Raw genomic sequence first — 15,299 nt, 5'->3', positions numbered from 1 at the left:
TATCCCATGAATCTATCAAACCATAAAGGGACTAGATTTTGATTTCTATCCATGCAAATTCAGCACAAAACCCAATCCTTAAATTGGATAGCCTACAGTCACACTTGAGGACGTAAATCCTCTTTGAGGGGAAAATATTACCATTGAAAATCTTGTTCATACACGATTTTGAGCGCAAACTGTATTTACTCTAAGCATCCATGGGGGATTCTCATGCATCGAAAATATTTTTAAACTCATTTCAAAGCTTTACAACATGTTCAAAGTCATAATTCAGAGTTAGTTAAAGCATATGCTGCATTCTATACATTTTTACAGCCAAAGGGACTGAAAAACAAGTGTCCTTCCAAGTGCACTCCAGCACCAAAGTGAACCAATCATGAGGACTCCAGAACCAGCATTACAGAGAAAACCCAAACCCTAAGGGTTTTAGGGTTTAGGGTTTAAACCCAAACCCTAAACCCTTCTCCCATATGTGGGGCTCCAGCACCAGAATGATAGGAGAAACAACTTTTTTTAGTGTGGACTCGGACACGATGGCGCCCATCCAAGGAAGAATTCTCCAAAGTAGTCTATAGGCTCAAAGACAAACTTAGAGATCAGGTCCCGCATAGTAACGACTCCGTCAATATTCTCTTCTTCATCGACAACATACACTCTATGGATGCTATGTTGATCTAGCTTCGATATCACATCCCTCGTTTTTTCATTCTTCGTGCAAGTAATAACCTGAGATAGTCGTGGTACATCTTCTTCATTCATGTTTTTTGCCAAATAGCCTCTTGTTGCTTCCAGGAAGTCCTTTACCGTTAAAGAGCTACAATACAGAAAACCGAAAACTTGATATATAATTCGATTTCTGAGAATAAAAACAAGAATTCAACCTCAACAACATTTTTTTTAATACTTGATTCACACCTGTATGCCTTATAAATCTCGGGGACGACGAGAAGAAATTGAATATCTCTCATACTTATGTTGCCAATGATTTTCTTACCACCTTTCACTACCACAGGCAATCCACCAATGCCCTTCATTCGCATCAATTGAAACGCATGAAGAATAGGTTGGTCTTCCTCTATCTACGATAACCAACAAATTAAAACCATAAGAATACAATAATTCATCATAACTAACTAATACTCTCGAAATGTTGATTTGTTCATCTCTGCTTAATGGGGATAATAACAAGCTACAACAATCCAATAACTTAATAATAATTCTAAATTGCTTTTTATTTCACCAAACATTGTTCTATAAGAATTCATATCGAAGTAAACTTTTGGCCCCATATATATTTGCCCCCTCAAAGACAAGTTCATCTCATCTCATCTCAATGTCGGAATTTTAAAAATAATTCTTACCTTGAAAACTTTGTCGGCTTTCATCTTGGGAAGCCCAATTGCTGAAAGAGATTTGTTACCAAGGCTTTCGAACCACGGAAAGCCACTACACTCCGATAGCATGTGAATAACTGCTGATTGCGTTATGAGGTTTTCAATTTTTCCTTCACCAGACTCGACAACTGGTAAGCTCTTGATACGATATTTCGATAAGAGGAGTAAGAGGGTCAAAAGGCAATCTGAATTTTGTACCGGAACAAAAGGCGCCCAGCGGAACGATCCCGTGATATCTTTCACCTACCGAAATCAAGGACAAAATAATCACAAATAGATTCACTGGGGCTACAAATGTTCATAAGTAAACTCCTGAATGCGTGTAAGGATTTACTGGAGGTGTTTGAAACCAAAACAAATACCCATGTTAGCTTAATTTGTAATCACATTAATTTATAATCATGTCATTTGAGAATATACCTTAAATTTTTGAGATTTCATAATATAAATACCTCCCAAATTTTAGAATAAAAACAATAAAAATATTAAGATGTTTTAAGAATAAACACCCCAACATATTATGTTATTTGTTAATCAATCAATCATTCTAACAGACCTTTATATGGATTTGACAATAGATAAAATGTTCTTATCAGTAAATAAACAATTAAAATTAAAACCATAAAAATATTAAGATGTTTTAAGAATAAACACCTCAACATATTATGATATTTGTTAATCAATCAATCATTCTAACGGACCTTTATAAGGATTTGACAATAGATAAAACGTTTTTATCGGTAAACAAAGAATTAAAATTACCCCCAATTCCACTACTTTTAGGTAAAGAAACGAAAGATAGACCAAGCAATGTTCTTAATTTCATATAGTTTAAAGAAGTAAAATCAACTCCACTAGTTTTCAAGTAAAACAAATTAAAGATAGATCTAGCAAAGTTGTTATTTTAGTATAATTTAAAGATCTTGCATACTTTTGTGTTCCTATAAAGATCAGAGGATGTAAGGTCCTCAAAGAAATCGCCACCAACAGCAGGCACTGCTTCCAGAGTTGTAGGCGTCTTTGGACTTTTCGGGCTTTTCGGACTTTTTGCTTCAATTACTGTTCCAGATTGAAACCCTTTCCCAGTTGTAAGCTCCGCCTACGAAAATAAACAAAAATTACCACCATGATCATATAGAGGGATATCAACTAGGTCTCCACAGACATTCACTTTGATTTATGAGATTACCCTTCTTTTTATTAACTGGATATCATAATACCTAGTCCACAACAGCAAATCTTTAATGTGTATGAGTATGTAGGCATATCCATCTTGATCTACAGGATTTCCTACAATAGTAAAATATATGAAAACTTTCTGATATAAATACATCCATCTTGATCTACCAGATTGTATTTCTTCCTTCATTAGATTCGTATGTGGTCATACCTAGAAAAACTTATGCATAGGGATATCCATTTCAAACCATAAGATGTCGCCAACAAAAGTATAACTAATGAAAACTTATATACACAAGTGCAATGGGGCATCAACATTGATCTATATGATTGCCTTTCTTTCTTCATTGGAACTGTAAAAATGTATGAGAAACCTACATGTTCAGGGTCATCAGAATTGACAACCAACCAATGCATCGGGGAATGGGAATTGATTAATAATATTAAAAAAAACATATATATTACCTGCTGTAAAACCCAGTGTGTAATACCGGCAAATTCAATAACACCAAGGTATTTGTCCATCCAGCTGGCGTCCTGTGGAGCATCAACATCTTGGACAGGTGCACTCAATATACGATTCTTGGCCAACGTCTTTATCGCTTCATGCAAGCTCGTATCGGATCTCATCTCAATCACTATCCCCATCACAAAGCATAATTAGATTTACACAACTTACCAATATTAACATACACATACACGTTTTTTTCTTTATAATAGTACATTATGCTACACAATACAAAAGACGAAGACACAGATATGTATATACTCCTCATGTGTCTTTTAGGACATAACCAGAATGTAAAGACTGGCCAAGCAGAAACCTAAATTTGTCTGATATGCGTCAAAAATAGATCATCAAAAATATGTATATACTCCTCATGTGTCTTTTAGGACATAACCAGAATGTAAAGACTGGCCAAGCAGAAACCTAAATTTGTCTGATATGCGTCAAAAATAGTTTGGCAGCAGAGGAGATAACCCAACACAAGTACACATTTGGTCACAGCACGTTATCATTATATATACGAACTCGAAAATATATGCATACATGTCCATATGTGCATAAGCTATATGCATATCCACATAAATACATATATACATGGATACACGCACATATACACATGCATACATGAACACATACTTACATACACATAGATATATTCATGCAAACAGACACATAGCATACATATAACATATGTATAACATATGTCATACCCATGCATAAATACATACACACACATGCATAGATTTATGCATAAAAAGAGCGAGATCAGGAGATGTATATGTGCATTAATAACATGCATATACATACAATTGCCATCTGATTCAGCCCACAGGAGAAATCAGACAAAAGTTCTGATATGGCTTTTGAAATCTATATATATATATATATAGACATGGCCATAATCCGTAACAAAAATACCAGGACATGGCAATAATCACAACAAAAAATTACCACGAGATGGGCATAATCAGAATAAAGATACTGGGACAAGGGCATAATCACAACAGAAATCCCAGGACATAACAATGATCACAACCAAAAAAAGTACAACACGACCACAATAATCACAAAAGAAACATAATATGATATGGCCATGACACACAATAATAATCACAAGAAAGAAAATTACAATGATAATCACAAGCAGAAACGACCATCATAATCACAACCAAAGCAAATAAAATAAAACCATAATAATCACAACCAGAAACATCATAATAACCACAAACAAAGATGAATGATGAGATTAACTAGAAGTGAGAGAATCGGCATATGGAATACCTTGGCCATGTTGTGTGGGAGGAAACAGAGAGACAGGAATCTTCTCGAAGCAAGCATTGAGCTTCTCCTCTTGAGGAAGAGGAAGAGATGAAGCGCTCTCCCATAGCTCCTCCACTCGTGTGCTCAGTTGCCTACTCAATTTCGTCCTAATATCCATCAGAGGCAAAACAAAATCTTTCACAGAAAAAATAAAACCCTAAAATAAGTAGTCAAGATAACAAAATATCGAAAAAAATTAAATCAAGTGGGTCTTCAAATGCTCGCAATACAAATCCTTCAAAAAATTCCCGAGAAGAAAGAAGACGAAAACCAACCAACTATGAATTTTAAGGTCTTGACCAAATTAGTCAAAAAAATCTCCCAATAAGGATTTTAGAGATCGAGACAGAGTCAGAGACAGAGAGGCTTGAAAACCCTAATTCAAAAGACGCCCAAGTAATATTAAACCCTTATGTTATTACAGCCAAAATACAATTATTGGAAACTATACGTAATAAAACCCTAGAATATTTTGTTAAACCCAAATTGAAATGATTGAAAGCTCTTAGAGTAAAAAAACACTAAAATTTTGTTAGACCCAAAATGGAAGAGAAAACAGCTTTGCAGGTCCCTAATTGAAAAGACGCCTAAGCAGTAATAAAACCATAAATCTGTTACACACAAAAAATAAAATATGATATTGCTCGAAAGAGAAACCCCAAATCTTAGCTTGGGAAACCCTAATAAAACCGCCCAATTTCAGCTTGAAAGCCCTAACAAAACATTAGAACATTAGCCATGGAATCCCTGATAAATAAAAACCCAGAAATTCTATCTTGGAAGCTATAATGAAACCCAACACATCTTTTGTTTAAACTCTAAGATGGAAAAAGAAACTCTATGAACAGGGAAGAACTTTCAGTAAGAAATGTCTGGAAAACCAGCGGGTAAAGGATGGCTTTCCTGACTTTCTTTATTCCTGTGGGCCTCTTTTGTTTGTTTTTTTATCTTGGACTGTTTTTTTAATTTTCTGTTTTTTGTGCATTGTTTTTCTCTTCTCTGTTTTTTTTTTTTTTGTTATTTTCATGATTCATCCATATCCATAACCAAGTCAGCAAATCAAATTATCCACACACATGGGCACTAAGAATATATATATATATATATATGCAAATTGCTATTGAGAGACAAAACACACATAAACACAGGTGAAATGAGATGGTAAGAGATTAGATTTTGATATATGTTCAGATAAAGCCCTCTCTGGTGTGGTCCATCTGGTATGCATCTATCTATCTATATGTATGTTTTTGTTTGGTATCTAACCCTCCCTAGTATGGCATCTGGTACGTCATGATCATATCCGCTATCCGTATCGCATCTGGTACCTCACTTACTTATCCACTATATGTATGGCATCTGGTATCTAACTACATATCCACTATATGTATGGCATTTGGTCTCTCACTACGTATCCGGCATCTGTATGGTATCGCCCTATGTATGTATCTAGTATTCATATGACTCGTGTTGGGCCCTCTCTATTACTTCCTATCTATGTTATCTAACCCTCCCTAGTATGGCATCTGGTGTCTCACTACATATCTAGTATCTATATGATATCGCCCTATGTATCTAGTATTCATATGACTCGTATTGGGCCCTCTCTAATGCTTCCTATCTATGTATCTAACCCTCCCCACTATCTATATGTATGTTTTTGTTTGGTATCTAACCCTCCCTAGTATGGCATGGTATCTCAATATGTATTGAGCATTCATATGGCTCATCTTGGGCCCACTTTAGTACTTCCTATCTATGTATCTATCGGTCTAATATGTCTCTGGTATTTATCTTCCCTCTCCCAAGACATAATCACGTATTGTCGATGCAAAATTGGCATCAAACTATCACGCCAATCTCATCACTCACGTGTTGTCAATGCAAAGTGGGTGGATCAGAGACTGTTAGGTATATATATTTGACACGTCATGATGCATTGTAGATTTTCTTACCTTTTCATACACTGTGGTATGATGATAAACTTTGTTGAGATATATTGACTCTCCATAGACTATGTTCATTGACTATGGTATGATGTTTGCGTAACTTTTCTTGAATGGAATAAGTTAATTGGCATATTCATGCAATATAATAAACTGGGCATGGATGGCAAAAGCCTGATACTATTATTAAATGAAAGGGTTAGCACCTTTTGAGTATATGCAAGAAGGACGATCTTCAAATTTTACACTCCACCAAGTTCAACAAGATTTTAGCACATCCGCAAGATGACATATGCGTTTTGCAGAACCACAACACACATTTATAGAACACTTTGCATAATTAACTAACTAAAGGTGGACCATTGCAACCAATGCCTTTATAAGGCAATGCTATCACTATCCACACTTGGGTTGCGGGCAACATGAATTTGTAAAGCCATCAGTTTAGGAGAATTTATAATTTGATGGAAGTTATCAAGGTATAAGGTTTTTTATTCTGCACTACCATGTAATGCCTTATTATTATTATTATTATATGGTAGCATGTGATACAATACCCATGAACGTTCATCATTTCCAAGTGTAAGAACGCTAATATTTAATTGTGTTGAGTTTTAGGAACTCAATGAATGGGATAAAATTTTCATTATCTTAATTAAACTACTATGTATTTTCAAATATAGTTAAAAGCATTATTACAGAAATCCTAGATTGATTAAACAATCTTTATATTTAAAAGAGGAAGAATGGGAGAAGTTTCGTTTGTTTAGATAAGAATATGTCCCTTGTGCAAAAGAAGTTCTAGTTGTAATTCCATGGCAAATAACCACATGTCCAAGTTAAAATCACAGTGAAAACTTATAGGTACATGAAATGAATGGTCGAAAATACCTCAATACATTCATGTTTTGTAGTCAGTAATATTGTTATGAATGTGTGAGCAATCATGTTTGACTTCTTTGGCTTCTCTCTCTATAAGGCAATGCCATCTAGATAAATGGGTTTCGTGGATGAGCCACAACAATGATAATTCAATTCTTGATTTACACATTGATCTCTAGCTTTGAATACATATTTCATACGAACATTGTTAAAGTAATAATACATCAATTTCAATTGCAAACTAATTAGCTATACAACATAAATCCTCATCATTAGCCATTATTCTTCTTTGTAGTGTTTGAGGAGAGTACAAGGATACAAAAGACCCTAAGGTTAATGTATTACAAATCAAAATACAAATGATGAGCAGTAAATATTTAGATTAAGGGTGCTTAACCTCTATGTTAGAGTTATGATCTAAAGTAAACATATGATAAGGATAAAAGATAGATAGATAGAAAGGAGAGAGAGAAAGAAGGGTGTTGATCCACCCGACCACCCCCGAGCGAAGGGATCGAGACGAACTAGAGCCTCAATTGGCGTCCCATACCACCGTCGTGGCGTCGAGTCGTACCTGGTGCTGGTGCGCTCACTCCAAGAGTTGACCCACCACAAAACAGAGTCTCGACGTAGTCAAGATATGATGAAATGAGGGTATCTAGGCCTCATATTTATAGTGATACCCAAGGCCCCCAAGCAATTTCACACTTGGCCTAATGGGTTGTCTCAATCCCAAGGATTAAAAGTAATCATCCCCTTCTTTACACTCTCGTTTAACCCTCACACTTATCCACGTGTATAGAATACTACGGTAAATTGTCACCACGAGATATTATATGGTCATGCTCGTAACATGCTCCCCCTTCTTTAAAACATTGCACTCTGGCAATGGAAAGTTAGGGAAGTTAGTTCTAAGAGTATTTTCGCGTTCCCATGTGGCATCTTTGATAGATTTATCCATCCATTTAATTTTAAATTCTCGGATTATTTTAGTACGTAGATTTTTTGTTTTAACATCGAGAATTCTTTCTGGTACATGTGGTTTAGAAGATAATTCTTCAGAAGTAACTAGAGTTTCAGTTGTAACTGTATTGTCACTAGAACCTAGAAGTTCTTTTAGACGACTTACATGAAAAACTGGATGAATTTCAATGCCATCGGGAAGAGCGAGACGATAGGCTGATAAACCAATGCGTTTGAGGACTTGAAAAGGTCCACAAAACCATGGGGCTAACTTAGCGCACTTACCCGTAGACAATGTCTTAGAATTGTGAGGTACACGTAAAAATACCTTCTGTCCAGGGTTGAATACATGATGTTGCCTATTATGATCGGCGCAAAAATGTGCTCTATCTTGAGCTATTTTTATATTATCTCGTGCAATATGCAACATATCTTGCATATCCCGAAGAAAGTTTTGCATACTTCGTAACTCATCATGATGTATATTAACATCGATCGGGGTTCGTGGTTGAAAACCATACATCAACATAAAAGGACTATATCCTGTCGACGCATGCTTGGAGCTGTTATAAGAAAACTCCAAAATTGGGAGATAACGTTCCCATTTTGTTGGTTTTGCACCAACGTATGCTTGAAGCATGTCCTCAATAATTTGATTTATTCGTTCTGTTTGTCCATCAGATTGAGGATGATCCGTGGAGCTCACGCTCAACGTAGTTTCTAACCACTTAAAGACTTGCGTCCAAAAGTCACTAGTAAACTTTGGATCTTGATCACTCATGATATCCATCGATAACCCATTAAAACGAAATAACTCGTCAACGAATTGGTAAGCCAATTTAGGAGTTGTTACCGTGGTTTTAGTAGCAATAAATCTGGCCATTTTAGCTAGTCTATCAACCACAACCCAGATGGCATCATGGCCTTTTTGGGTGAGAGGAAGGCTAACAATAAAATCCATGGATATACTTTCCCACTTATTATTGGGAATGTCCAAGGGATGTAAAAATCCTGCGGCTTTAAGTCGCTCGACTTTGTTAACCTGACATTGATGACATTTAGTCACATAGTTATGTATGTCAGGATGCATCTTAGGCCAATAGAATTGAGTGGAGATGAGAACGAGTGTACGATGTATTCCAAGGCGCCCTGTTGAGGGTGCATCATGGCATTAAAAAAGAATTCTCTTTTTGACCTCAGGCAAATCTGGAACACAAACCTTCCCATTACGGTAGAGCAGACTGTTAGCAATGTGGAAGGATTCCTTCAAGGATGTGGTGGTGTATGTTCCAGACTCAACTCTTGCCCAATGTTTCGCAAAATAACTGTCATCAGGATACTTTCCTCAAAGGTGATAATAAAGATCTGATATTATTTCAGTGAAGCTAAGCATATTAACTTCACGGATGCGACTTAGTGCATCAACGACAGTGTTCATGGAATCTTTACGATATCCTATGGAAAAATCAAAGTCGTGGATGAGATCAACCCATCGTGCCTTACGACCTTTTAGGTCTTGTTGGTCACAAAAATATTTCAAGGACTCGTGGTCCATAGTTACCACAAAACGATTTCCATAAAGATAATGGCGCCATGTTTTGAGGCATGTATAATTGCAAATAATTCCTTTTCTTGAACCATATACCGACATTGAGTAGAATCAAGTTTTTTACTCTCGAATGCTATTGGTTTACCATCTTGATATAAGATAGCACCTATAGCATAATTGTTTTCATCGGTTTCAACTTCAAAAGGTTTTGAAGGATCAGGTAAAACAAGCGAAGGAGCCTTGCACACCAGGTTCTTGAGTTCCTTAAAGGTCTAATGTAGCATTCCACACAATAGTTTTTGTAGACTTATGCGTTTGACCTTTTAGAATATCAGTAAACGACGTCGTCAACTAGGAGTAATTACAAAGGGATTTTAGCAAAAACCCGACAAAACCAAGGAATGATCGAACTTCTCGAATATTCTGAAGAGTGGGCCAAAGTTTGATTTTCTTGATGTGAGAAGGATCAATTTCAACTCCTCGTTCGGTTATGAGATGTCCAAGATAAGTAATTGATTTCTTGAAGAACTCGCATTTTGAGATCTTCGCGTAGAATTGCTTGTCGCGCAATGTTTGTAAAACAAAGCAGACATGTTTAGCATGTTCTTCTAATGTACGACTATAAACTAGAATATCATCCAAAAAAAAATGACAAATTTTCCAAGTTCTCGGAAAATGTCATTCATTTCTTGTTGAAATGTGGCCGGAGCATTGGTCAAACCAAAAGGCATAACCAAAAACTCATAATGGCCATAGCGCATGAAATGCCGTTTTAGGAACATTGTCCTCACTTATACGAATTTGATGGTAGCCCGTACGGAGATCAAGTTTCGTAAAATACCAAGCTCCCTGGAGACGGTCAATTGGATTGTCAGCCCGAGGAAATGGATATGAATTCTTGATTGTCACTTTATTCAAGCGTTGGTAATTAATACACATACGCCATGTGCGCTCTTTCTTTTTTACCAAGAGAACAAGTGCACCCCATGGAGATTTACTATAACGTATATAACCCATTCGTAAATAGTCCTTGAGTTGCTTATATACCTCATCCTCTTCGGATCGACTTAAGTGATAAGGAGGTATACTTATTGGTGCAACGCCAAGTACAATATCTATATGATGGTCTATGATACGTTTAGGAGGTAACCCATGTGGTAGTTCACTCGGAAAAACATCATGAAAATCATTTAAGATTTTATCGGGTTGTTGTTGTTCAAAATAGGTCAATTGACCCGAGACATTATCAATATTATAAACGTGAATGTTCGGATCAAGTACACAATAAAATAAAGAAGAATAAGACAACTTAGATATTGATGGACAGGAAACAATCAAAAGGGATTGTTTATTTACACTTTGAATAAAATGAGTACAATCGTTTAGTACAAAGGAAATGGAATGACGAACCCAATCAATAGACAAAGAAGAGTTTTTATTATAAAACCAAGGATAACCCAGTATTACATCAGTGGTACAAAGATTCATTCCATGGAAGTCTACTTCCTCTACATAAGTATCAATAGAAATTCCTAATGAATGAATCGCCCTATTGATGTATTGTACTCTTCCATCAGCCAAGTGCACCCTATAGGTGTGATCACTTATGGTGGGTTGGATTCCCCATATCTGAACCAAACGATCATTCACAAAATTGTGTGAGCTTCCCGAATCAAATAAAAATTGTATGGGAGATCCATTGACATACCCGTTTGCACGTAGTAAATCATTGGGTCACAATACATAGTGAGGGAAAGAACATTGACAATTACTTAAATGATGTGTATAGACCTCAAGGACATTAGGAATCTGACATTTATGGTCTACAGATTTAGCTTTGTTGTCGTGCTCTTTCCATTGGAGCTTTTGACATTGTTCTTTTGTATGACCCTTCTTTTTGCAGATTATGCAAAAAGGATGTTGTCGCTTACAATCGCGATCCATGAATTCGTTGGGTTTCTTGCGTTTCCTAGCAAAATGCGACTGCTTAGTCCCGGGCGCTGTCGTGAAGAAAACCGTCCACAAGCGGAATCGGTGTACCGGAGCGTAGGAACCGACTCTTCATGCACGTGCGCCTTATGTTGTACATAGGAGATCCTAGGTAGATTCAGTAGGTAGGAAGTAAAGGGGAAACGGCTCCTTCCTTGCCTATAAAAGGAGGGAGACGAGGAGGGGCGAGGCATCGCGGAGAGTCGAGGACGAAGTGCTGTCAGTTTGCGTGCGAAGGCTTCTCTCTCTCTCTCTCTCTCTTTCTGGTTGCAAACGCCATAGCTTCCTTCTGTGCAGGTTTCGGGAGGCTCGCGCTGCTCTGAGGAATGCCCGAGTGCTTCCGGCAGCATCTCCGACCTACTCTTTCCCCTCTGTGCGTTTACGAGCAGGTATCGGCATCTGTTCGCCGGCCTGTTCGGTTGTAACCGACTTCGTGTTTGTTGTCTTCGTGTTCTTGTTGTTTGTCTTGTCAATACATACATACTTTCGTGTCTTTCTGTGTCGCTGTCCCACTCGCGTCTTTGCGTCGAAGGGCCGTGTCCCTGTGAATCTACGCTCGCACGTAGAGGGTTCTTCCCCTTCCTCTCTCGCTCTTTGGTATAGGACCCCCGAGGTTCCGCCTCATTCCACGCATCCGCGAGGAATACCTTGACATATTTGGTGAACCCGACGTGAAAGAGGCGGCAGAAGAGCAGAAGATGAGGGGGTCGGATATTGCGGAGGCCATGGCTTCGGCCGTGGATCGGATATTGAGCACACGCGAGGGCACCGGCGCCTTCGACAGAGCCATTGAGGCGGTTGTCGGTACGATCGGCCGTTTCAGCGGAAAGGATGCTACGAAGTATTTGGCGTCCTACGGGGCGGAAATGCTGATGCGGGACATTCCGGAAGAGAGGCGTCTTGCCGGGTTCCCTCGAGTGGCGATGCCAAGCATCCATGCGGAGGTGCTCGAGGTACGGGCGGAGAGCCGTACCTGGGAGGAGTTCGAAGGCCGACTCCTAGAGAAATATGGGCTGGACGACACGCTCCGGCTTTCGAAACGGGACTTCATGGAATGGGTGGAGTCCCCCGGCAAAGGAAGAAACGCGTCGGCACTCCTCCGGGAGTTCGAAGAACGCTTTGCGCGCCTTTCGGCGCTTGACCGAACTATCCTGGATACGAGCCGGGTCCTACTGTTCGTCAAGTCGGTGGACGAGCGGGACCGGGATCAAGTCGGCTCCTTGCTGGAAACCGAAGACGGGTTGACAACCGACTGGGCTGCGGTTAAGAGAGTCTGTGGCCGTTTCGACAAACAGCGAGAATGGGCTGACAACGGGGCGACCGGTGTGGGCTCTGTTACAGCAAGGAGGCTTGAACCGGCGCCGCAAGTACGAAGGGAAGAAACCCGGGAATGGCTCGAAATCGGTCCGGCTTCGACCGGCATGGTCAATGGCTCGTCCGGAGGAGCAGCGCTGGAGGAGTTGATGCGGGCGATAAAGGATCTCCAGATCGCCCAGACTCGAAGGGAAGGCGGCGAACCGGCTCGTGACCGATGGCCGACAGTAGGGAACAGGTGCATGTGGTGCGACGAGGTCGGCCACATCCGGAAGGACTGCGGCGATTTCGCAAAAGCGTTGAGGAGCCGGGTGGTGTACCTGTGGGAAGGCCGGGTGCACGCCGACGACACCAGAAGGGCCCTAAACCGAAACGACGGACGAGGAGGTATGAAGAGACTGATGGAAGAGGCAGCGGCCCGACACGTGGAGGCCATCCACTACTCGGCGTCGGCCGGCATTCGGGTCGGGGGCAGCGAGGCCCGAAAGGAAGGCAAAGACGGATTCTGGTCGGCAATGCTGGAAGGTCTTGCCGGTGCACGGCCAAGGAAAGACGAAACGGACCGTGTTGAGAGACGGGTCCGGGAAATAACCGAGTGGAGCGATCCGGTCGAGGAGAAGACGGGCTTCGTAGAAGCCGCCTGCCGGAACTACGAGGCTCTGGTAGAAGACAAGCGAGTGGGTAAAGCCGGAGCGGCCGGGCCCTCACAACGGTACGAGACCCGATTCGGGCAACGACGGAACGATGCTGGCGGGTCCAGCTCGCAAGACAACCCCAGGAAGGGCGGATACCGACTGGGGACAGAAATAGAAAGGACTACGGACCTACGAAAGGTCCTAGAAGAACGGATCCTCGACAGCAAAGTGGAGCTGTCATTACGGGAGGTGCTAGGGATCGCCAAGAAGGAGTTCCACGACTCCATTGTAGACTTGGTGAAACGGAAGAGACTGTCGACGGAGACGGAACCGGAAAGACCGGTGGAGGTGCAGACGACGCACATCGACGACTCGGCGCTGGAAGATGAGTGGGCGGAGAGCCACTATTCGAGGCCACACTGGGCCCGAGCGACCACGGAGACCCCGGTAAAGATCGGAGATGTTCAGGAACCGGTGGTGGCGTTGGTGGACCACGGTTCGGAAATAAACCTAATGTCCATGGACTTCTATAAGAAGGGAAAGTGGCCGATCAACACCAAGCACAGGTGGAAGATACGGGCGGCGACGCGCGCCACCGAGGAACTGCACGGGGCCTGCCCGAATGTGCGAGTAAAGATCGGCGACGTCGAGATTGACCAGCACTTCTTCGTACAGGAGACGTCCTCGCATCCGGTCATATTAGGGGAACCATACATCACGGTGGCGAGAATGGAGACCAAGGTGCTGGACAACGGTTCGGCCTACGCGAGGGTCAAAAGCCAGGACGGGCGCCATTCGGTGCAATTTTTGACGGTGCGGCCGAACCACGAGAGAAACCGCGAATCCCTCGGTGGCGAGAGCCGGGAGGATTTTTAGAGAGGGCTGCCAAGGCGTGGGGCTGAGACAGCCCGGACACTCGGAAAAGACCCCACGACTGTACGATAGGTAGGGGATTTTGCTTATGATAGAGGGTGTATGATAGTCGGCACCGTCGGCCGAGAAAAGACAAGGGCGGAAGTGCGACTTCGAGCGTGCGGAGTTCTTGGCCCGGACGAGGAAATCAGCGGAGCCGTGGAGGCGGTCTCCTTCGATGACACCTTGGGAATGCTAAGGAAGGTAGCCGGAGAAGACCTTAACGAAGATCGGACGATACCGGTATGTTCCGAAGAGATGTACGAAGTCATCGCGAACTTCAGTCGGGGGCTCGGGTCGGATCGGACGGTCCGAGTTAGCACGAGGTACAAGACTGTGGACCGGAAGGTAAGGCCAGTCGCGGCGCCCTTGCCGAAGGGCAGCGAGTCCCGAATCAAAGGGGTGGCGTCGGACCCCAGTTTACGAGATCCGGCCTGCATAGGACACACCTTCACCGACAGAACGCTCCGGGAGCTCAAAATCGGTGGGGGCGGGTTCCTACTGCCGGCGGAGGAAGACCGGTTTCGGAGAATGCTCGGAAGGCACGGGAAAGCCTTTGCATTCTCGCCGGAAGAGATCGGGTGCGTGGACCTGACGATCGTGGAGCCGATGGTGATATTCACTGTACCGCATGTACCGTGGAATCTCAAGCCGATTCCGGTACCAAGAGCTCACATCCCGGAGTTGATGGAGCTACTGAGGCTG

At 41.4% G+C, this 15,299-nt stretch overlaps 1 protein-coding gene across 1 annotated transcript; it reads right to left on the bottom strand.

The window, feature by feature from the left end:
• Positions 1–214: 214 nt before the first annotated feature.
• KING1 (SNF1-related protein kinase regulatory subunit gamma 1) lies at positions 215–4,639 on the bottom strand. The gene is made up of 6 exons (XM_087335529.1): positions 4,366–4,639; positions 3,042–3,214; positions 2,329–2,496; positions 1,365–1,640; positions 919–1,082; positions 215–817 (listed from the first exon to the last, which is right to left on the bottom strand). Exons 1-6 carry the CDS (start codon positions 4,520–4,522, stop codon positions 517–519), a joined length of 1,239 nt encoding a protein of 412 aa, XP_087191655.1. The 5' UTR covers positions 4,523–4,639; the 3' UTR covers positions 215–516.
• Positions 4,640–15,299: the final 10,660 nt, after the last annotated feature.

Source organism: Azolla caroliniana, unplaced genomic scaffold (genome assembly GCF_043228905.1).
Source record: "Azolla caroliniana isolate FFs.n. ecotype wild unplaced genomic scaffold, voAzoCaro1.0.p SCAF_20, whole genome shotgun sequence".
In the NCBI taxonomy this organism is placed as follows: domain Eukaryota; kingdom Viridiplantae; phylum Streptophyta; class Polypodiopsida; order Salviniales; family Salviniaceae; genus Azolla; species Azolla caroliniana.
The sequence above is the reverse complement of the archived record's forward strand: the minus strand, read 5'-3'. Positions and strand labels throughout refer to the sequence as shown.